Consider the following 23670-nt stretch of genomic DNA (forward strand, 5'->3'; position numbering starts at 1 on the left):
TAAAGGTTGCATCTTATTTTAGAATTCAAATGAACTTATACTCTGTTATTAGGGATTGAATATTTCATGCTTTGAAAATTTGAAATTTGAAATTTGATCCTCGGACACCCAGGGGTTCCTGTACTTGAGCGTCCGAACTACTGCTAGACCTAGAGAGCGAAAGTGAGAGCGAGAGCGACAGAGAGAGACGGGTTTCCCCTTCAAGACTGTAGAGTGAGAGAGAGGCTTTTTCGTCCTGGAGAGAGAAAGGTCTTGTGCCCCTAGAGAGAGAGCAGCGGAGTTTTGTCCTTCTAACTGATAGAGAGAAAGGGTTGTTTTGTCCTGACTCTTAAAGCTTTAGCGCTAGGTTTTCGGAAGAGAGGTGGTGTGATTTGTTAAAGAGAGAGAGATGTCTAATCCTCCTCTTCCGAGGCAGTTCAAGCTGGAGAAGGAGAGTGAGCTGAGGATTGAAGTGGGGTCTGAGTCTCCCCTCCGCTTTCGTCTGCTCCCTGGCGGCACGGCTGAGATTTTTGGTACCGAGCTCCCTCCTGAAATTTGGCTCACTTTGCCACCCAGGCACAAATTCGCTGTAAGATTTTTGTTCCATTTCACTCTCTCTCTAGAAATTTGTTCTTTTTTTTTCCTTTACAAAGTTTTGTTCCTCAACAACATGACGAAAATTGCAGTACTCTCTCTTTCTCGTCCTCCAAGCGGTTTATCGCTTGTCTTTTCAGTGTTGGTTACACACCACCGTAACAAAATTGCAGCAATCTCTCTCTCTCTCTCTCTGTAAATAGAGTTCAATCCTCGGCAGCTCTCTATATGTTTGTTCTTTTTCCTCTGTCACATGTGTGATTCTTATACCACTCCACTAGAACACAATATGAGCAGCATTTGAACTTCTCTCTCTCTCTAGATTTTTGCTTCAATATTTGTTTTTTTTTTTTAGAAAGTTCTAGATTTTTGCTTCATTGGTCAATCCTATAAAACACCTGCAACTAATATTTCACTCTTTCATGCTGTTTTTTTCCTAAAAAAAAATTCATTTGTTTTTCTTCAATTTTGGTAATTTATGGCACCAATAGGCGATAAAATGGTAGAGAGTAGACTTGGGTTGGCTGGCCCGCCAGCAAAGTACAACACCTGTGCGACTTAGTTGAAGGATATACCCAGCTGGAGGATATACCCAGTTGGAGGACTAGGATTCTTGCAGCCGACCTCAATTAATTAGGAAAAGGCTACATTTGGGGTGTTTCACTAGTTATGGTTTATTAAGACACATTAATTTTGCCAGTCGGTTCTCAGGTATTTAATTCCTACTACTTTTTTTTTTTGGGCATTATTTTTGCAGAAATTTCCATAATAGTTCTTTCTTTGAGTGGAATGTTATTCATAAGTGTGCTTGGGTTGATTATGTAAATTCATTATCTAATCTAGGAAAAAAGGTATATCTTCTTCAGATAAAGGGGTTCATAGGGATCTAGATGCTGGTTTCCCATTCTTGAGTAGTTTTTGTATAACCAAGAAATGCTGATTCCTAGTGAATTTTAATGGAAAATCTTTTCCACCCAAATTGCTCTCAGCCACATTCTTACACACGCAACAAGTCTCCTTTCTTAGTGTTTGGGAGGTTAACTCATTCGGAGTTAATGGCTTGATTTCATCAAATACAATTTTAGCTATAGTGCCATTGTTTATGATTTGGGCATGGTATGGTGAAATGGAAAATAAGGTTTTTTACTTTCTATTGATGAGCTCCAGCATCAATCCTTCAAATGCAAAAAAGTAAAGACTTCATGAAGTTATGTAAGATTATCTTTATCTGAATGCATAGAAGAAACAAAAAACATAAAAAAGAAGACTGCATATATGCAAAATTTCTTGGTTGGGTGGACATGGAGGGCAAATTGGCTGTATTCATAGGTTGTTTGGTCTTGTTTACCATAGATGTGAGTCAAGCAACACATTGCTTTGTTAGTTTGAGGGAACCTCTAACTTCAAATAGAAACATGGATAGCTTATGTATTTTTCATATTCATTGTTTCAAACCCCACAAGTCCAACTTGGACTTGCCTAAGTTACACGGACTTGGTGGGGCACTGAGCCCAAACCCTCCCACCCCAAACTCTGGGGGTATATCTAGTACTAAAAAATCACTTTATGAGGAATTTTGATGTGAAGAACAATATTTAGAGAGTGAAGAGTGAGAAAATTGAAGTGCAAAAGGGAAAAGCTTATAACTGTTGCACAATTTTGCCACATGGGAGGGAAAAAGCTGTAGACCCAATGACAACAAACTAATACTAATAATAGTTTTTTTCAAACATATTGAAATGGTTAAAGGGGGCTTCGCCGGACCACGATACATTTTTGCCACATGGGTAAAAGCTAATAATAGAACAAGACCCATTGAAAAAGAAAACAAGGTCAAAGACTCAAAGGAATAGTGGCCATTGAAACACATGTCATACTCAGGAAACTCCACTCGGACTCCTCGGTGTATGCAGCTAGGCCAATGCTGAGTTTGAAAACATTGCTCCTATGTCACATTCTGAGGTATTAGAGGAGCATCTATGAAGTTCCATGTAGGTAGATAAAAGAGTAGTGCTGTCTGAGCTGGTTTAATCTAAATTAGTCCTATCAATAGTTCATGAGTCCTACATGCATACCCATGATTTCTTGCCAATTATAGTAGTTCCTAAGAGAAATGCTCATGATTGTAATCATTTTCTATTAAAATGGGGATTGGAAGGTTGAATGGAACCATTATGGCATCCATAGGCATGATCAGTGTAGGAAAAATCGGGTTCAAATTCTAAATCGGAACCGGTCACTAGCTGGTTACGGTTGGTTTTGATGAACCGGCCGGGTATTTTAAAAAAGGGAAAAGTTTTCATAGAGCCGAGGCTCTAAACAATCAAATTTGAGCCTACCACAAAAATTTCACTAGAAGAGGTGTTTTGATGCCCAAATATCTTCAAATTGATCATCTCGACATCAAGATATATGCACATGAAAAAAATGGATTTCAAGTTTGGAAATAGTGTTTTTTGTAATGCATTTTCATAGATGGACCGTCAATTTTCAAGATTTTCATAGATCTGTCGATCTACACTATTTTTGAAGCTTTAAACAACTTTATAAATAAATATAAAAATATATTTTAAGTCTATCACAAAGATTTCCAATATTGAAGTCACATTTCTCGACACTATTTGAACATAGGCTCTTGAGCCCCTCTATACAAACCGCACCCTTTAAAAAAAATCAAACAAAATATAAAATCCCAAACAATAAGGGATTTTGTTTGTAATGCATTTTTAATGTTTTTCATCAGTTTGGCAAAGATTTGAAATTGTTTTGGCCATTAATACTTATTTTTATATTTTTTCCATCTTTTTTGGAAAATATCAAAAATACCGTTGGGCACAAATCGATTCTTTAAAATCCATTTTTTCCCATTAATTTTCAACTTTATTTGGATGTTCTTTGTTTAATCATGCTTTAAATATACTTTTTATATGTTATTAGATTTGATTTTTTTTAGTTTTTTTAACACTTTTTTGACTGCCCGGGACATGCCCAATTAGTCTTGTTGAACCGGCCGGTTTACCGGTTGGTACCAAGTAACTGCTTCTGGCCCCATGTCATGGTAACTGTTCCAGTTCAATTTTTCCTACACTAGGCATGATCATGCAATAATAACAGTATGAAGGATGCAAAACTTAATAATCACGAATGGTGAGATTCTATTAACATAACAGTCCACGAGAAGGCGGTACTTGTGATATTCTGGCTTGGGATGCATTTTATTGGGCAGTTTTCTTGATGTTAAATACCATTGATGGGTTACTTTTTATTGGCATTGGAAGCACATCACTTAACCGTGGAAAATAGGAAATTTCCTACATCTTTTTTCGTTTTTTATTAGCAGGAAATTTCCTACCTGGCTATGGAGCAGTCAAATCTCTTGAGAACTGGATGACGATTTTAGAGGGGTACATTGGCAGAATCAATGGGCAAATTATAAGTGTTTGGATGAGCCGTTTGGGTGATCTGATTATCAGAAATATTGTAGGTAGGTCTGGGGAACTTTGAGTGCTTAAAATATACCAAATTATCAAATTTATTTCTTGTAACTTACCGAGGAAAATATAACTTCTAATAAATCAATGTGATTTGGGAAGAAGTAGTTTATGATTATAATCTTTAGACTGCTGTATGTTGGGCATTAAACATGGTAGTTCTATGTCATACAAAGTACACGAAATTTGCGCAAATTATTATTAAAATTGATATCATTTTAGAATTTAAATTAAATTAAAGATTAGAAAGATTGGAATTTGACATGGAAAAAGTGAATTTAGTTCGCAATTGTGGCTGATGTTCCATGTATAACAGTAACCCCATGTCAATGATGCTTAGATACTGTTATCAATCTCTTAATAGAAATTTGGTTTGATTCCATGGAATCAATCTGATGGCCTTGAACTCTCGGATCATTAGTAGAACGGATTCATGAATACTTTTCACTTTTTCAGTCTCAGTTTCTGTTGTATTTGCTACCATGTAACTCTTGAGCTCTTGTGAGAAGATGGTCAAATGAATTATCTGCATGGAACTAAGGTGTTGAATCCGCTTATACCTCATACTTTTTGTGATAGAAATGACCAAAATGACTCATTTAAGGAGACAGAGAGAAAAACGGTGGCCGTTGTTCCACACTTGGATATGCAATACACAATAACTAATGCCCTTCCATCAAACAAAATATCAAAGCAGAAATAACTTACATATTTTCTTTTCATATTTCTTGAAATGTTTGTGAGCCTTCTTAATACTTTCTAATGAAATTTTGAAACCTGGTTTACATCACTCTCGCTAGTGTTTAATTGGTTTTGTAAAAATAAAAATCCTGAATGCTTGACACTGAAGATTTATGTTATTTCTTAGATTTGATCCTATTCAAGTATTTAACTCAGGTTTTCACTTGGCACGGTGCCACTATTGATGTGGATGGTATCAGTGAAGTTGAGTATGTTGCTGATGAGGTATGTTATTTTTTCCAGCATTGACTACCCTTGTGGAGTAGGTTTTTGCTCGGTAACTTTTGGTTTTGTTAAATGATCATTACCCCTATCTCTCTCTCCCACATTCCCAAAAGCGAAAAGATTGTGAATTCTAGAAGTTTTTTGGTGAGAAGTCAAATGAGGTTGTTGCCTTTTAGACACCAATGGTTAGCTATGTGAACGTACATGCTGTGTTGGAGGGACGAAGAGCTCGTGCAAAAGGGGCATCCTCAAATACTAGCTCAAATACACAACGTTCAGAAGCCCCAGTTGACTCTCAGGTAACTTTTGAGTTGAATGTTTTATCCCTTGTGCTATTGCTTTCTCCTATTTTTTTGAGACAAAACTTATGCATTAAGAATGTTGGGCTGTTCAAATTTTTTGGAAACTGGGTAAATAAGTTTTGGTTCCATTCAATATTTCTTCAGCGCATGATTGAAGCACAGATCTACCATGTAAATAACGAAAAGAAAAAATGATTATTCAAAAACCTGCCTTCTCACTTGTACACTTAAGCCTACTTTACTGAGTTCTGAGTTTAAGAGATAGCCTCTATGTGAACGTGATTCATGTTCATTCTATTAAAATTTGATGGAATATCTAAAACCTTTGTGAAAGAAACCGGATCTGAAACTTTGTAAAATGGTCTACCTTCCATCAGATTGTGCTTTTATTTCTAATAAACTTATCTTCCTATCAATTGAACCCACTTCAGTTAGTAATTGCTTGAAAGCGACCGCACAAAAATTTCTAGATCCATTGAGTAGAACTTATGTCCATTGTGTCAGCCGCTGATCTATCGTTTCTTGCATGTTACTGCACAGCAAACACTCATCAGGAAACTTCTCTACTCTGATTCACGACGTGATGAGTAACATGTCTCTAGTTTGAGGCAATTCATCATTTATGTTTAACAGGATTCACGTCTTTAGTATGCAAATGGTGATCACCGGGTTATAGTTTGAAAGCCCAGTTATGTTTGCATTGGTTACATGAAAACGCATGGAGAAATACCGTGTTACATGAATTCACATGCATCCAAGGACATTACTGATCCCTGGTCCCAACATATAAATTTCTTTTGTCTAACAGCCCAACTGGCAAAGCGTGAATACGTAGACCGGGAACAAGAAATGTCTTTGCAGGCCACAATATCCTACAAATCTTAGAGAAAGATAGTTATTGCGGTCATTTCAATTAGGAAGATAATCTCAAGGAGGCTGTAACGGTATCAAACTGCCAATTGCCTTGTTGTCTAACTGATTGATAGGTAACTGATCGATAGATTTATGCAACAACTCCCATTTATTTTGAAGTTATGGGTCTATTTTTTATTTCATAGCTTGAAGTCTGTCTTCATAACAGTCTCTAAAGAGCTGTGTAAAAGGTATTGTCAAACATTCCACTTGTAAGATTTTTTCCTTGTTCTTTTTTCTGTTTAGAAATTTCAGACTTTTCATTGCAACCCTTACAATAAAGCTCAATTTATATTTGATTGAAAAGAGAATTGTCTATCCTCAAGTTTTGGTTTAGCAGTGTGAAAACTAGGTTGCAGGTGAGAGTTCTATGGTTTGAATCTCCACCCTGAAACAAACAAGGACCAATAGGTAAACCTTATGTGATGAAATACCTAAAACCTTATGTGAAAGAAACCGGATCTGAAACTTTGTAAAATGGTTTACCTTCCATCACATTGTGCTTTCATTTCTAATAAACCTATTTTCCTATCAATTGAAACCACTTCAATTAGTAATTGCTTGAAAGCGACCACTCAAGGATATAGATCCATTGAGTAGAGCTTAAGCCCATTGTGTCTGCCACTGATCTATCATTTCTTGCATGTTACTGCACACGAAAGACTCATCAGGAAACTTCTCTACTCTGATTCACGACGTGATGAGTAACATGTCTCTAGTTTGAGGCAATTCATCATTTATGTTTAACAGGTTTCATGTCTTTAGTATGCAAATGGTGATCACCGGGTTATAGTTTTGAAAGCCCAGTTATGTTTGCATCGATTACATGAAAACGCATGGAGCGATACCTTGTTACATGAATTCACATGCATCCAAGGACATTACGGATCCCTGGTCCCAACATATAAATTTCTTTCATCTAACAGCCCAATTGGCAAAAAGTGAATACGTAGACCAGGAACAAGAAATGTCTTTGCAGGCCACAATATCCTACAAATCTTAGAGAAAGATAGTTATTGCGGCCATTTCAATTAGGAAGATAATCTTAAGGAGGCTGTAATGGTACCAAACTGCCAATTGCCTTGTTGTCTAACTGATTGATAGGTAACGGATCGATAGATTTATGCAACAACTCCCATTTATTTTGAAGTTATGGGTCTACTTTTGATTTCATAGCTTGGAGTCTGTCTTCATAACAGTATCTAAAGAGCTGTGTAAAAGGTATTGTCAGACATTGCACTTGTAAGCTTTTTTCCTTATTCTTTTTCTATTTAGGAATTTCAGATTTTTTGTTGCAACCCTTACAATAAAGCTCAATTTATATTTGAATGAAAAATGAATTGTCTATCCTCAAGTTTTGGTTTAGCAGTGTGACAACTAGTTTGCAGGTGAGAATTCTATGGTTTGAATCCCCACCCTGCAAAAAACAAGGACCAATAGGTAAAGATGAGCAGTGTTTGAAACTCGGTGATTTGAGCTCAGACATGCCTGTCACTCAGACCCTGTAGGGTGCCCCCTCGAGTTTGAAAATCTCATGAGTTGAGTGAATCTCACCGTTGTCTGGGCCCTACTGTTTTCTTTTTTTTGATGGAGTTTGGTGTAGTTTTGTTTGTGAGTTGGCAGATTCAGATTGCTAACTTGCGTTCAGGACTCTAGCGAGTCCTGTGGTGAATCCATGTTTTAATCAATGATGATGGGTCAATCTGAGTTGTGCCGTAAAAGACATTTCTGCATATTTGTGAAAGCAATACACACTCCTCAAGATGGGAAGATGGAAATGCCGTTGTAATTAGAGATCATCTCACGCTTACGTGTTACTTTATCTTTCTATAATTTGGCTGGGCGAAGTTGAATTCTGACTGTCTGTGATACCAGCTGATTACGATCATTACTCCAACCCTCCACTCTCTGGTGCCATCTATTTACTTAAGTGAAACTGATTTTTTTCTTTTTGAAATTTTATGGTCGAATGCAGATATGAGAGGAATTAGCTCTTGTTTTAGTGGGATGTTTCTTCTAGTAGAAGTTTCTATTGTTATCTAATGATATATTTTATCAAGACGAACTCCTTTTTCTTCTGTGGAGATTTTTCTTTTATCCATGAAAAACATAATGCTCCACTAGAACTTTTAAGTCTTCCTCTGGATTAGGCTTGTTAATTTTTTTTTCCTTCTATTTTCCTTTGATAAATATTGTAATTGTTAAGCATGTTAATATATGAGCTTTTGCAGGGTCCCCGTGTGATTGTTGTGGGGCCTACAGATTCTGGAAAAAGTAGCCTCTCAAGAATGCTTCTCAGTTGGGCTGCCAAACAGAGGTGGAAACCGACATTTGTGGATCTAGATATTGGTCAAGGATCGATAACCATACCTGGATGTATTGCTGCAACTCCAATTGAAATGCCAATTGATCCAGTTGAAGGAATACCACTTGAAATGCCCATTGTATATTTTTTTGGGCACACAACACCTAGGTACTTCCTTTCTGCTATTATTAAAGTTACTCAGAAAAAGGGAAATTTACAGGTATCTTTTGGATTATTGAAAACAATAGTCCATCAAGGTTATAACCATCCAATGAAAAGGCAAATAGCGATGAATGAGTATGGGACCTGCCATAGGGGGCCATGTGCGGTTCTGATGTGTCTCTCCTTATCACGATTGATTTCGTTTGATTGTGATCGCCACAATGTACTATATTTTCTGTATGTCCATTGAACTATAGCATAGCTTCCCTTGAAAATTTACATTGTTGTAATCAGGATTTGTGAAATCAGCCAAGTCAACTCGGACCCTGCCTATTTACTTGGCCTCGGCTGGTGCCTAGGCAAATACATGTGTACAAAATTGGGTTTGAGACGCCTGTACAGTACTCTTGCAAGTACCATGCAAACTCTCCTGAGTACTATAGAACACAAGAGGACTCGCCCGAGTTCTATAGTTTCAGACAAGCTGCTACGGCATACCCGAGTACTGTACATTGAACTGTCTAGGCTTGGGTGAGACGATTGGAGATTGTTTGGATCCTAGCAGTCAGGCCTTAGCTTAGAAGGGGACTCCTTTGCTATTGTGTCGCACTTTTGTTGGCTGAGTCTCATGATTAGGGATGCTGGGGAGGTACATGCCAACACTTGAGGTTGAACTTGAGAAATAGGGATTACTTGAGGGGTAGGGATAGTTGAGGATGGGTGGGAAAGGATGATATAGTAGTCCATGTAGCATCTATTTTCTGGAAGGCATTAGAGGTGGGTTGTACAATCATATATTGCTGGCATTGGGTCTATTGTTGGATCCAGAGGTCATGTGATCAATGACCAAGACTGTTGTTGCATTGTTTGTTTTTTTGGGGACAAATAGCTCCATTGTTTTGTATACAGGGGCATCGTTTTGTATACATTGCATTGTTTTGTATGCATCATATAGGGTAATAGTTACCCAAGAACAATGTGAATGTTTACAAAACAATATCATGAGTATAAGTGTACATACTTTATATTTTTTTATGATTTATCTATTTTCTATTCTTTCATTAGTGTCAATTTTTTCTATTATTCCATGTTTATGTACATGCCGATTTAGTTTTTTTTTTTTGGGGGGGATTTTGTACATTTTTTTTGTTTTTTTTTTCTCGAAGTTTTACGTTAAGTTTTGTTAATTTTCAATTTTTTGCTTTTATTTTCTGGATTGAGCAGGGCTCAGGTGAGTCCATATGGATTCGCCTGAGTAGCTCGGCAAGGGCAGGGCCTAAGTCCCAAGCTCGAGCTGCGTAATTTGGCATTAATTCTAAATGATCTGTTTATGTCCACTGTAAATGTCTATAGAAGTATCCATTAGGGTGGCTGGAATTTATCATCATTCTTCACATTTGGCGAAGAATAAAAATTACTAAATCTTTGGCAAAAACAGTGTCAATACAGAGTTATACAAAGTGCTTTGCAAGGAACTAGCTCGAACTTTGGAGAGACAATTTTCTGCTAATGCAGATGTTCGAGCAGCAGGCATGGTAATCAACACCATGGGATGGGTTGAGGGTGTCGGTTACGAGGTAATTAAATCTGCGATTCTGAAGTTTCCTTTTTTGGTCAGCAATTTTTTCTTTGCTTGATTTTATGGGTCGCAACTTATTCAGAATTTTTGCCCTTGTTTCATACTGATTACAGTTGCTTCTTCATGCAATTGATACTTTCAATGCGAATGTAGTGCTGGTGCTTGGACAGGTATTTCAATAATATATCATTTTTGGACTTCAAATCCAATAGGATATTATTCATCAGAAGGAAAATAAAAAATATTGTAGCATGGGCTCGATTTTGTGAATAATTTATATGAATACAAAGTGTAATGTATCTTGCAAATGAAGGTCCTTTTGTCTTCAAACTTTTTTGTTTAGACAATTTGCAGCTGATCATGAATATGTATCCCACTAGTTGAATGGAAAGTACACTATAATCCAATGGCCTCTGGGATCCGTTGTGGTTGTTACCATCCAATCCAAAGAAATGATAAATAGCGATGAAGACATTGGGGTCATGTCATGTTCTGGTAGGTCCCCACTGTCTTCACTACGAGAAAATCACAGGCCACTGGATTGTGGATACTTTCCTCACACAAATTCATTTTTGTGTGACTGGTTGTAACTTCTTCTTAGGCCCTGTGTACTGTGTAGTTTCATTCTTCTTTAGATTGTATATGAAGTGATTCACCGTCTTGTAATTTATGTGCAGGAGAAACTCTGCAGCATGTTAAAAGATGTCTTGAAGACCAAACCCAATGTGGATATTGTAAAGCTTCATAAGTCCGGAGGTGTTGTTCCCAGGAATCCAAAATTCAGACAAAAGGCCAGAAGCTATAGGATAAGGGTGGGTGCCAACATTTAACTAGGCATTCTTGGGTTCTTCATTTCTTTTTATAATCTGGTTTCTGGATTAGTAGTAACTATTTGTACCTACTTGCTATATAATTGCTTGTCTCCCATAGATATTTCTTAATCCTAGTTGCATTTATGAGGGGACCACCCCCTAAGATGCCCTAAGGTTGCATTGCACTAGAGGAAACACAGAGAATATGTCGTGGGTAAAATAGACTCCAGTCTAATGGATAATGGAAATTCATAATCCCCTGGGACCATGACTGTCCAACAAAATGATGGATGGTAATGGAGAGAGTGGGATCCCCCGAGGACAGGACACGACTTCAATGGTGGTGTCCCACTCTCTCCACCATTTATCCTTTAATCTAATGAACATAATACCTGTATGCCATGATTTCCATGGTCCATTTGGCTATAGTCACTTCTCCTATGGCTATAAGTAGATGTTTGAAATTGGTATAGAACAGCATTAATAAACATTATTGCAATCTGAGCCTAGAGATTTTCCCAGGCACTTTATCTGGGGAATGCCATTCTTTAATATGTGCTTCGCTTTTATAAAGTTTGATTTTATGTTTGTGGATGTTATGTTGCTATTTGGTAATGTCTTTCTTTGTTAGAAAAAATCATTTAGTATTCACGCAGATATGCATTGCTTCAGCTATTTCTTTCTTTTGACATTGAGATGTCGATTCTCTTAATTGTTTTGTGTGCTTCATCTAATTTCATTCTTGTAATGTGCATAAACTTCATTGTTTGGATATGATGGTGCTTAGTACTTAATATACACCTTGATCTTTTCTTGAACATTTGAAGAACAAATATTGGTATACTCTTTTTCTTTGGAAATTTCTTTTTGTCTTTATAATAATGGTAATTTAAGATCGTGCCATCTAATGAGATACCTTTGCGCAATATCAGCACTATGGGATAACATAATTTGCAACCATAGTTTGGATTCTAAAGTCCAATTAGAGTGATTTCTTTTTCCATAGAGGCTCCTTATTTTTCACAAGGAGATCTAGCTTATTGAACAAAAGCTGCAGGTGTGGAGAGGAAAAGATCCAGGAATATAAGGGGATAGGTTTGTGGACCTGCATTTGCCGTGAGTTTCGTGGAGCCTTTATTTACTGGGTTGCACATTGTAAGTTTTATATTTATTTGTGTAACTAATTTTAAATTATTGCTTTTAAAATACTTTTTCCTGAAAGTTTTTAAAAATAATTTTAAAAATACTTTAAAATGGGATTGTACAAGATTGTGGTTCACCCTTGTTTCCCAAAAGGGAATACATCAAAGCAATCTCACATGCATTATTTTGGTTGAATCTTAGATGGACATCCTTTTTGCTAGTAATATGGTGTTAAAAATAAAAAATTTAAAAACTGTTCAGCGAGTATTTCTCAAGAGAAAGAAATTCTTCATCTTTATCATATGAGCCTATCCCAACTATTTGGGGTTGGCTACACAAATTATGTTCCATCGTTCTGCTCAAGGGCCATACCCTTAATCAAACCATAGATCACCATTTATCTTTTCACTAATTCGATCTATATCCTTTTGGGCCTTCCCTTTACCCGTTTAGAGCCTTGCACTTGAACCAAATCGCCCTTCTTAACTTGTGTTGTTCTAGGTCAATGTTGTACATGGTCAGACCACCTAAGTCTATTTTCCCTCATCTTATCACCTATTGGAGTCACCCTTAGGTTCTCTCGGATGTATTCATTTTGAATTCTATTCTTTCTTATCTTGCTACTCATCCATCCGAACATCTTCATCTCAGCCATGCTCATTCTATGAATATGTTGTTTCTTGACTGACCAACATTCCTTCCCATAAAGCATGGCTGGTCTTATAGCTGTCCTATAGAACTTCACCTTCAGTTTCATTGGTATGAGACAATCAAATAAGACTCTGGAAACACATCTCCACTTCATCCACCCAACTCTAATTCTGTGTGTGACATCTTCCTCAGTCTCTCCATTCTCAAATATTATCGACCCAAGATATCGAAAATAATCTCTTTAAGTACTTCTTGGTTATCAATCGTAACTAACTCATCATTTCTACTCCTATTATTACTAAACTTGCATTCCATATATTCTATCTTAGTATGGCTAACTTTAAAACCTTTTGATTCTAGGGCATCCTTCCAAAGTTCTAACTTTGTGTTGACACCGTCCCTAGTCTCATCAATCAAAGCTATGTCATTAACAAACAACATATACCACGGTACCTCATCCTGTCGATACCTAGTTAACTCGTCCATAATCAAAACAAAGATATATGGGCTCGACATTGACCCCTTAATGTGGGCCTACTGTCATTGAAACTCGCTTGTCTCTCCATTAGTTGTCCTCATACTAGGTAGTGCTCTCTCATACATATCTCTCACCATATTAATATATCTTCTAGAGATTCATTTCTTTTTCAACACTCACCAAATTAACTCTCTGGGTACCCTATCATATATTTTCTTTAAATCAATTAAGACCATATGGAGGTCTTTTTTATTCTCCCTGAACTTCTCAATCAATTGCCTAAGTAGGAAAATAGCTTCAATTGTGACCCCTTTGGCATACATTTTGGGATACACTTGTTTATTCTCATGGTCGTTGCTCAATCATTCTCGCCTACAGCTTCATAATGTAGCTCAGATTTGATCCCTCGATAGTTTGTACAGTTTTGTGTCTCCTTTGTTCATATAAATAGGTACCATAATACTTTTTCTTCATCATCAAGCATTTTTCTTTGTTCTTAAAATCTTATCAAACAACTTGGTCAACCAGGATATGTCATTCTCTCTCAAGCACTTCCAAACCTCTATGGGATACCATCTGGTCCTAAATCCGTTCCTATCTTCATCTTTCTCAAAACTTCTTGCACTTCAGATATCCTAATCATGCGAATGTATCTATGACCTTCGACCTCATTTATGTCTAAGCTTCTTCTGAATGTTGTGCTTTCACTAAGACCCTCTAATCCTTTCATAATATATTTGACATCATCTAGATTTCTACACTTCCTCTCTCATTTTTGCTAGTTTTAAGACATCTTTTTCCCCTTCTCTTATCCCGATTCATTGTGTAGATGATGGTAAGGAGTCTGGTAAATTAAATTCGGCCTTCTTCCGATCTTAAAACAAGCAAAATTCAGCAGCTATAGAGAAAAAAACAATGGTTGTAAATTAAGCCAAGGGAAGAAAAAACTCTTTTTTCTTCATTCATAAAACTCTCTATAGATAATATCCAAGTCTCTCTATGGGGACGTCCCCCCTTTCAATGCAAACTACAAAAAAAAAGAAACTAAGAAAAAGATAACTCTCTCTCACCTACGATTTTCTTTCTCTATCCCGATCTCTACTTGTCACGTAAATAACTCTCCCAATAAAATCTTTCTTTAAATGTTTAACTCCCATGAAAATGGAAGTTTCTCTCTAGCTCTCACTTCACATCCCTATCTACTCCTCCATACTCACACGTCCCATTAAGGGAAACAAATCGCCCCATAAAAATAGGAACTAACTAAATTCTAAGCTAAATACCCCTTTTCCCTTCATGCCTTAAGTCACAATTTAACCAATAAAATAAAGAAATTACACCCATGACCTTAAAGAGCAAAATGAAATATAGTTTCAAATAAACTCTCTTTTTTCTTTCTAAAATCAATTTGCATCATCTTCCCTGGGTTGGAGAAGACTCGACTCCATCGGTTTGGCATCACCATGGAGCATGAACAAATCTTGAACATTGAAGACTGGATAGATATTCCATCTGCTTAGCAACTCCAGTTTATAAGCATTGTCAGTAATCTTCTTTTTGATCCTGCAAGGTCCAATCTTCCTATCTTTGAGCTTTCCATAAGTGACAACAGAAAACCGTTCAGGTCTCAAATACACTATCACAAGGTCTCCCACATCAAACAATTACTCATGACGGGGACGATTCACAGCATCATGGTACTTGTCTTAGCTCTCCTTTAGCTTTTTGCGGACATTCTTGTGTAACTCCTTCATATATTCAGGCATATTCGCAACATCTATATTTATAGTCTCACGTGCAGGTAAAGGAATTAAATAATGAAAATGTAAAGGAGACATACCATAAACCATTGTAAAAGGAGTCCAACTAGTCGACTGATTTGGAGGATTATTATAAGACGTACCATACAATTGCACTCTCTTTAAAGAAGCGAATAACAACCATCGTAGCATCTGTGGTCCTCTTACATGGTATAAAGTGTGCCATCTTAGAAAATCGGTCCACCACCACCATAATAGAATTACATCCTCATGTTGTCCTAGGCAACCCCACCATGAAATCCATGGATAAATTAACCCAAGGCCTAGTCGGGACAGGTAATCGTGTGTAAAGGCCTGTATTCTGAGAATGTCATTTGGCCACCAAAAATACTCTGCACTTGTCATCAAAGCGATACACATCCCTCCTCATGTGTAGCCAAAACCATCGCTCCTCCACCAAGGCGTACGTCTTATCTCTGCCAAAATGACCACCTAGGCCCCCTCCATGGAGATCCAAGATAAGATGCTCTCGTAGAGAAGTATCAGGACTACGTAACCGTGCACCATAAAATAAATATCCATCAGATAATGTGAACTGGTACTAAGAGGAATGATCATCTAAACTGCACTTTGAAACAATAAGGCTGAAATATGGATCCTCCAAATATGCTTCCCGAATAGCTTCAAGACCCACCACATTCACAAAGCCAAGGTGCGCAAGAGATATGAACATCGGCTCAATGCTTCGGCCACCCGATTCGGATCCCTTGACTAGTGCGGAATAGTGAATGTGAACTCTTGCAAGTAAGCCACCCACTTTGCATGTCGTGCACTAAGCTTCTTCTGGCTATTGATGTGCTTCAATGCATCATGATCAGTATATAGGATAAACTCTCGCTGCACCAAATAATTTCTTCAATATTTTAAGGCTTGGACAACCGCATAGCTCACATCATACGTGGAATACTTTCTTCTTGCCTCATTTAGTTTTTCACTAAAGAAAACAATAGGCTTCTTTTCTTGACTGAGCGCTGCACCAATCCGCCATGTGAGAAGCATCACATTCTACCTCGAAAATCTTGTTGAAATATGACAATGCAAGCACTAGAGCATTCATCATCTTCTCTTTAATGGTGCCAAAAGCTTTATTTGCAGCTGAAGTCCAATGGAAACATTCACCCTTCAAGTACTCGGTAACTGGGGCCATAATACTACTGAAATTTCTAATAAACCTCCTATAGAAAGTAGCTAGTCCATTGGAAACTTCTCACTTCTGTTGTTGATTTTAGAACCGGCCACTCTACTATAGCACTCCCCTTCTCAGGATCTACCTTCACCCCATCTGAAGCCACAACATAGCCCAAAAAACTAGGCTATTGGTCAAGAAACTACACCTTTTGAGATTGATGTATAGCTTCTCTGCCCTTAGCACTATTAGTATCTGACGAAGATGATCAACATGGGCATTGGCATCTATACTACAAACAAGTATATCATCACAAGGTTGTAACACCTGTGTCATCATGTGTATGAACGTGCTAGGCGCATTTGATATGCCAAAGGCATCACCAACAACTCCTACAGCCCACTCTGTCTTAAAAGCAATCTTCCACTCGTCTCCTTCCTGTATGCAAATTTGATGGTAGCCACTTCTCAAGTCAATTTTTGAAAATATAGAAGCTCCAGCTAACATGTCAAGCATATAATCTAACTATGGAATAGGGAATCGGTATTTGACTGTTATTTTGTTAATTGCCCTGTTGTCTACACATGTCCTCCATGATTCATCTTTCTTAGGGGCAAGCAAATCTGGTACTGCATATGGACTCATGCTAACCCTTATAAGCCCCTTTGCCAACAACTCATCCACCTGCCTCTAGAGTTCATCATGCGCTTTTGGACTCATTCTATAAGTTGGTAGGTTAAGTAAACTTGACCCAGTTATAAGGTCTATACAATGTTGTATATTCCTCATAGGTGGCAAGCCAACATGTAATTCATCTAGCACTAGGTCCTCAAACTCCAATAAAAGTGGTTTAAGAGCTTCGGACACTGAAACAAGTTGCCCCAAATCCTTTCCTACAAGTGCATAAATTAGCTTGGTCTCGTCACTCGCATCCATAACTGCCAGAGTGAAAGAAGAGCGACACCCTCTTCTTTAGAAGACTTGGGTGGAGTCTCCGCATGCAAGGGCAGCAATGCCCCCTTGAGGCCATCCTTCCAAAAGGTACCATTATGGATGCTCTTCTGATCATACTGTCAGGGACGTCCTAGGAGCATGTGGCAAGCATCCTTGGTGCAACATCACACCAAACCTCATTCTTATAGAAATTACTAATTGAAAATTTAATTAATCATCAAGAAGTAACAGGTTCCTCAACCCCGTGCTTGAACCATGCGACCTTGTAAGGATGTGGATGCTTTCCAGCTTTGAGATGTAACTTCTCTACCATCTCTTCAGAGACTGTGTTTTTGCAACTCTCATTGTCGATGATCACGGTGCAAACCTTGCCATTACACGTACACCAGGTGCGAAATATGTTAGTCCTCAGCCAACGCTCTCTTGGGATACACGTGGCAATGATAGAACACGTCAAACCAGCAAGGTATCTCCTTGATGAGCCACTACTTCATCGACTTGATCATTAAAATCAGCCCTATTTTCAGCCTCAATCGCAAGGTGCTCTTCATGGCCTTCCCCTTCTTCAGCGTCATGTTCAGGTTCTACCAAATTGGCATGACGCTGGCTGCATTCAATGGGCACTATGCAGCTGGGTGCCCCACCTCATTGCACCTAAAACACCTCAGACCTGCAGCCTCTTGAGCTTGGGTTCATACTCGGGTACTGCAGTTAGGCCCTCTTTTGCTGCAAGAACACCCCAAGTTGGAGGCACCGGCCTCCCAGTCTGTGATGATCCCGCATTGGTTTTCGTTCGGCTTATGGCTGCCCCGTTTCTTTGTCGTTCCTCCACCTTTAAAGCGGTTTGCCAGGCCGCCTCCAACCGAGGCATATAATGCAAGGGGAGCTCATCTTGGATCGAACTCTGCAACCCCGAAACATAACGAGGCACCGATCCTCGATCTCCACTAACCCATTGCGCAAGGCTACGCGGTAATACTTCTCTGTATACTCCCGAAAGGATTTTGTACCTTGATGTAACCTATGGAACGGAACTGTTGGTAAAATGTTTGTGAATTGCTCGGCGGGAGAAACTGCTCACGTATTCTTGCTTTCATCTTGACCCATGAGCTGATCTTTTATATGCCCTTTCAAACCCGTGCTTCGTGAATTTGATCCCACCATACTGATGCAAGTCCCCTAAGTTTAAGAGCTGCAAGTTTGACCTTTTTTGAATCGGACAATTCTTTCCAATCAAAGAAGCACTCAATCGTGCTCAACCAGTGCAAAAATTCTTCTGGGGAAAAATTTCCATAAAATTAAGGGAGAACAATTTTAATACCTGAATCTGACTCCCTACGTTCGTATCTCCGTGCATCTCGATGTCGATCACATGATGATTCCTTCCTATCCCTGCCCCTACACCGATCATATCGGTCTTGGGGTGATCGGTTTCTCTACTTTTCATCAGATTCACACTTTATCGATGTCGTCACGCATAGAGCAAATTTGGATGATCGAACACATGCTCAAGATGTTCCCCCCCAGATTCAAGCCTCGCTTCATACCCATCTCCATCAAGACCCTCACGATTCAAATCCATCAACGCAGGAACCTCTCCGTTTGGGGTACATTGCTGCCAATCTCTCTCTTCCAGCAATCGTGCAACCATCTCCATCAAGTTATCGAGCCTTCAGTACAAGGCAGTATTCCCATGGCTACGACCAACCGTCGTAGTTGCCAACATTGCTTTGATACCACTTGATGATATGGAGTTCAGGAACTTAATTTCCAAGCTCCTTTCGCATCAAGTGATATGGAGAAAGAAACAATGGTTGTAAATCCGGTCTTTTTTCGATCTTAAAGCAAGCAAAATTCAGCAGTTCTGGAAAAAGAAACAATGGTTGTAAATCAAGCCAAGGGAAGAAAATGCTCTCTTTTCTTCATTCATAAAACTGTATACAAAAAATATCCAAGTTTCTCTATAGGGATGTACCCCCTTTGCAATACAAACTACAGAAAAAAGAGACTAAGAAAAAAATAACTCTCACCAATGATTTTCCCTCTCTATTCTCATCTCTCCTTGTCACACAAGTAACTCTCCCAATAAAATCGTTCTTGAAATATTTGTAACTCTCCTGAAAGTAGGAGTTTCTCTTTAGCTCTCACTTCACATCCCTATCCACTCCTTCATACCCACACGTCGCATTAAGAGAAACAACTCACCCTCATAAAAATAGCAACTAACTAAATTCTAAGCTAAGTACCCATTTTACGCCTCATGCCTTAAGTCACAATTCAACCAATAAAATAAAAACATTACACCCGTGGCCCTAAAGAACAAAATGAAATATAGTTTCAAATAAACTTCTTTTTTTTTGTTTTTCTAAAATCAAGTTGCATTAGCAGATCGTCATATGTCTTAAATTTAGCTTTACTTACTATTTTTCCTAGCGTTCTTCTTGGGTTTTTTATATTTCTCTAAGTTTTGATCATTTTTATTCTATTGCCAAGCTTTGTAACATGATCGTTTTTCGCGAATAGCCTTTTGACCATCACAACTCTACCACCAAGTTTGCTTATTTGAATGCCTTTTCCCTTTAGATTCTCCTAAAACTTCTTTTGCCACATTCTTGGTACAATTAGCCATCTCAATCCATACAACATTGATTGTCTTTAGAATTCTATTTTTTTCATGGTGTTCCGTATCCACGCCTACAAGAAGGCCTATGCCAGAGATGGCCGCTCCTAAGAGTATGGTTCATGGATCTAGCTATAGAAGGAGTGTCACTTCGATTCCATGAATATTTTTGAGAAATGAAAAATATAACCCTTATGGAAAACAAAATAAAAGCATAAAAGATGAACATAAATTCCTCATACTGGTGTCATTGTACCTTTAACAGAAATGCATGCCCAAGTATCACCTCCAAAATGATAAATTATAGAAACTCTAGAGTGGTCCTATGCTAATATGACTTAGGTTATTTGCAGGAATACTTCTATGGTCCCTCTAGTGACCTATCCCCTCATTCGAGCATTGCAAGCTTCAACGATGTGATTATATATCGTTGTGGTGGTGGGCCCCAGGCTCCACGCTCCGCACTACCAATAGGAGCAGAGCCCACTGCCGATCCAACCCGCCTTGTGCCCGCGACCATGAACCAAGATATGCTGCATCTCATCCTAGCAGTTTCTTATGCCAAGGAACCTGACCAAATTATAACAAGGTAATAACAACCCTTATTGTTGTGAAGTATATTATGCAATCAACTGGCGGTCACCATCCAATGAAATGATGGATAGCAATTGTGAGCGGAGAGAGAGAGCTGAGTTGCCTTCTTCCTCTTCTATATCAGCATTTCAATGGATGTTGTTTACCCCAATGTGGATTATTTTAGGGAAAGTTATAGACACCCCCTAAAATCAACTTTCTACACATCCTACCCTCAATACTTTTTGTATTATACCTTAAACCCCAATGCTATTTTTCCTTGTATTTACTCTCAATAAAAAATTCAATGAGTTTTGGAACAAAATTGCCCTTCTTCTATTTCTTCCCCTTCTATCGCTTTTTTTTCTCTCAACCTCTTGCCACTCGTCCTCTCTCTTTCTCTTTCTACTTGTTTCTCTCTCTACCCTCCCTCACTCTTTCTCTACCCCCCCTCTCTATTTCTCTCTCCATTTTTTTGTGGTCTGGCGCACTACTTGCCGGACTGCACAAATTCCAGTAACTTCTCCCCTGCCCATAATGCGGTCCGGCAAGGAGTGTGCCGGACCGCGTAAAAAAAGTTGGAGAGAGATAAAGAGAAAAAGAGTGAGGGAGGGTAGAGAGAGAAACAAGTGGAGAGAGAGGAGAGAGGACAGGTGGAGAGAGGTAGAGAGAGAAAAAAGAGATAAATGGGTAAGAAAGAGAAAAAAGTCCATGTTGTCCCAAAACGCATTGGTTTTTTGATTGGGGGTAAATACAAAGAAAAATAGTATTGGGGTTTAGGGCATAATACAAAAAGTATTGGGTGGTAGGATGTGTGGAAAGTTGATTTTGGGGGGTATTTATAATTTTCTCATTATTATTTTACAATGAGGGGAAGTCAACTATAATCCCATGGGTTATTAGTGTTCTTTCCTTTGCTGTAGAATAATACCAGAATATTTAGTGATGAGTTAGTTTGCATTTTGTTGAAGAATGAATACACAGATATTTCTATTGTTAGTGAATTTGTTTTCTTCTTGCTTTGGAACAATACTAAGAAATTTTCAATGATTAAGCACTTTGTTTGCATCTCGGCGTAGACTGTAGACTAAGACTCAGATATCTCTGTGATCAAGAGCCAGGTTACATCTTGGCATCAAATAATACTGAGATTTGTATGTTAAAATAATTTAGTTTAGATGATGACCATGCTCATTTTTTTTCTTTAGCATTTTAGAGAGCGCATCACTTATTCATTCCTTTTCGGTATTTGGCAGCAATATAGCTGGTTTCATCTACATTACAGATGTAGATCTTCAAAGGTATTATTACTTTCTCGGCCATGCCTATCTCTCTCTCTCCTCCTATATATATATATATATATATATATATATATATATATAGGGTGTGGTTTCTCTAAGGTTGCAACCTTAAACAATCCATTTAATGCGCACTTGTAAATTTCATCATAACATATAATTTTGGTGTAAAAAATTATTAGGATTGTCTGAAAATCTATTTTCATATCTAATTATAAAATTTAAACTCCAAAAATGGTTAAAATCAACTAGATCTATTAATATATGACAATCTTGAAAATGGACGTTCTAGATAATGTGTTGTAAGATGCACTATTTTTAAGACAACTATTTTTTTTTCATATTCATACATCTCGATGTCGAGATGATCAATTAGAGGGTTTTTGAACATGAAAATAACCTTTTCCGATGGATTTTTGAGGTGCATCCTTAATTCTACATTTTAAGGTTGCTACCTTTCATAAACTTTTTCCATATATATATGACAATTTATGTATAGCTGAGGTCCTAAACAATCAAATTAAGGCATGCCTAAACAATTCACTAGAAGAAAAGCCCTCAATTCGATCATCTCAACCTCAAGATGTATGGACAAGAGAAATAATAGATTTCAAGTCTTGGAAATAGTGCGTTTTGTAATGTATTATTTAGACCGTCAATTTTCAAGATGGTGAAGTATTCATAGATCTGCTTGATTTACACTATTTTTTAGCTTTAAATTTTATAATTAGAGATGCAAATAAATTTTCAGGCCATCATAAAGATTTATTGAGAAACAACATATTTCAGCACTATTTGAAGGTGCGCCTTACTTTGATTGTTTAGGGGCCTCAGTGGTTGGGTGAAATTAAAATGAATTGTGTGCATGCTTTATGGTCTGTTTGGCAGGAGGAAATTCACTTATCTTGCACCATGCCCTGGCGAACTTCCTAGCAGGTTTCTATTGGTAGGGTCTTTGACCTGGCTTGAAACATAAGGGGCCGCAATGGTCGTGGACTGTAAAGTGTAAACTGTATTTTTTTATCATCTCTGGTTTTTGGTGGATAGTGGCATTCTTTTACACTGCTAAGAAAGTAGTGACTTTTGTCTTCCTTTTATAGAAGCAATATGGTGTGGGTTAGGGGTGGCAACGGGTTGGGTTTGGCTGGACCCGGACTCGGACCCCAATAGTATTAAAAATGCATTAAATGTCCTCAGTTTCTTAGACTTAAAACCATATTTCTTGAAAATAATTCGTATATCCGCCAAAAAATGGCAACACTCCTTATATTGAACATTTCAAGTAGATCTAGCATAATTTACAAAATCCAGAATTATTTTTGAAAAACTGAGGGTTTTCTCAAAAAAAAAGAAAAAAAAAAAACCCGTGCCCAAAAATTTCAAATATGGAAACAAAAGGTTTATTGTTTTTGAAAAAAACAAAGACAGCCAAATTTTTTAAATTAATAATGAAAGTGTTTGAAATTGATCCACCAAAAAAGCCCAATGGTCTATGCCAAAAATCCCAAATAGATTTAGCATAGCATACAGAAACATAGAATCATTCTAAAAAGTCGAGTGTTTTATAGAAATAGATAAAAATCAAACCCAAAAATTGGAAATATGTAAAAAAGTATTTGAAATAAATCTACCAAAAAAATAAAACAAAAGAAAAAAGAGAATACATTTAAAAAAGAAAAAAAATACAATTAAACTCAAAAAATCTTTCTTAAACTTTTGTTTAAAATTTAAAGTTCAAATGATTTGATAAACATAAATTTTTTTTTGAGAGAAATCATTTTAGATATAAAAAAAAAAGTAAACAATTTGCATCCCTTTTGGGGTTTGAGAGAAACCATATTTTCTATAAAAATTATAGAAATTGTATTGGGTTCCGATCCTAAATTTTGATTAAGAATCATGTTA

General features: G+C 37.5%; 1 protein-coding gene across 6 annotated transcripts; it reads left to right on the forward strand.

Moving 5' to 3' along the window:
* Positions 1-156: 156 nt before the first annotated feature.
* On the forward strand, positions 157-22857 carry CLPS3 (CLP-similar protein 3). 6 transcript variants are annotated; one of them, XR_016056197.1, is made up of 12 exons: positions 157-568; positions 4962-5030; positions 5207-5329; positions 8476-8717; positions 10150-10288; positions 10404-10460; positions 10968-11102; positions 12160-12257; positions 20248-20483; positions 21724-21768; positions 22517-22566; positions 22654-22857. XR_016056197.1 is itself a non-coding variant. In XM_020666483.2 (11 exons), the coding sequence occupies exons 1-10, from the start codon at positions 389-391 to the stop codon at positions 22524-22526; spliced, it is 1236 nt and encodes a 411-aa protein (XP_020522142.1). In that variant the 5' UTR covers positions 157-388; the 3' UTR covers positions 22527-22566; positions 22654-22857. The 6 variants fall into 6 exon arrangements, 4 of the variants coding, with proteins under 4 accessions (XP_020522142.1, XP_011622892.1, XP_020522143.1 ...); XR_016056196.1 differs by lacking the exon at positions 22517-22566; XM_020666483.2 differs by lacking the exon at positions 12160-12257.
* The last annotated feature ends 813 nt before the right edge of the window (positions 22858-23670 follow it).

This window comes from Amborella trichopoda, chromosome 5 (genome assembly GCF_054954075.1).
Source record: "Amborella trichopoda isolate Santa Cruz 75 chromosome 5, AtrichopodaSantaCruz75HAP2 v2.0, whole genome shotgun sequence".
Lineage (NCBI taxonomy): Eukaryota > Viridiplantae > Streptophyta > Magnoliopsida > Amborellales > Amborellaceae > Amborella > Amborella trichopoda.

Excerpts from the sequence above, each read along its gene's own strand:
- CLPS3 (XM_011624590.3), top strand. The coding sequence starts at position 389 with ATGTCTAATCCTCCTCTTCCGAGGCAGTTCAAGCTGGAGAAGGAGAGT. Across the intron at positions 8,718-10,149 it reads TTTGGGCACACAACACCTAG|TGTCAATACAGAGTTATACA; the intron begins GTACTTCCTTTC and ends TGGCAAAAACAG. Across the intron at positions 20,484-21,723 it reads CCTGACCAAATTATAACAAG|CAATATAGCTGGTTTCATCT; the intron begins GTAATAACAACC and ends GGTATTTGGCAG.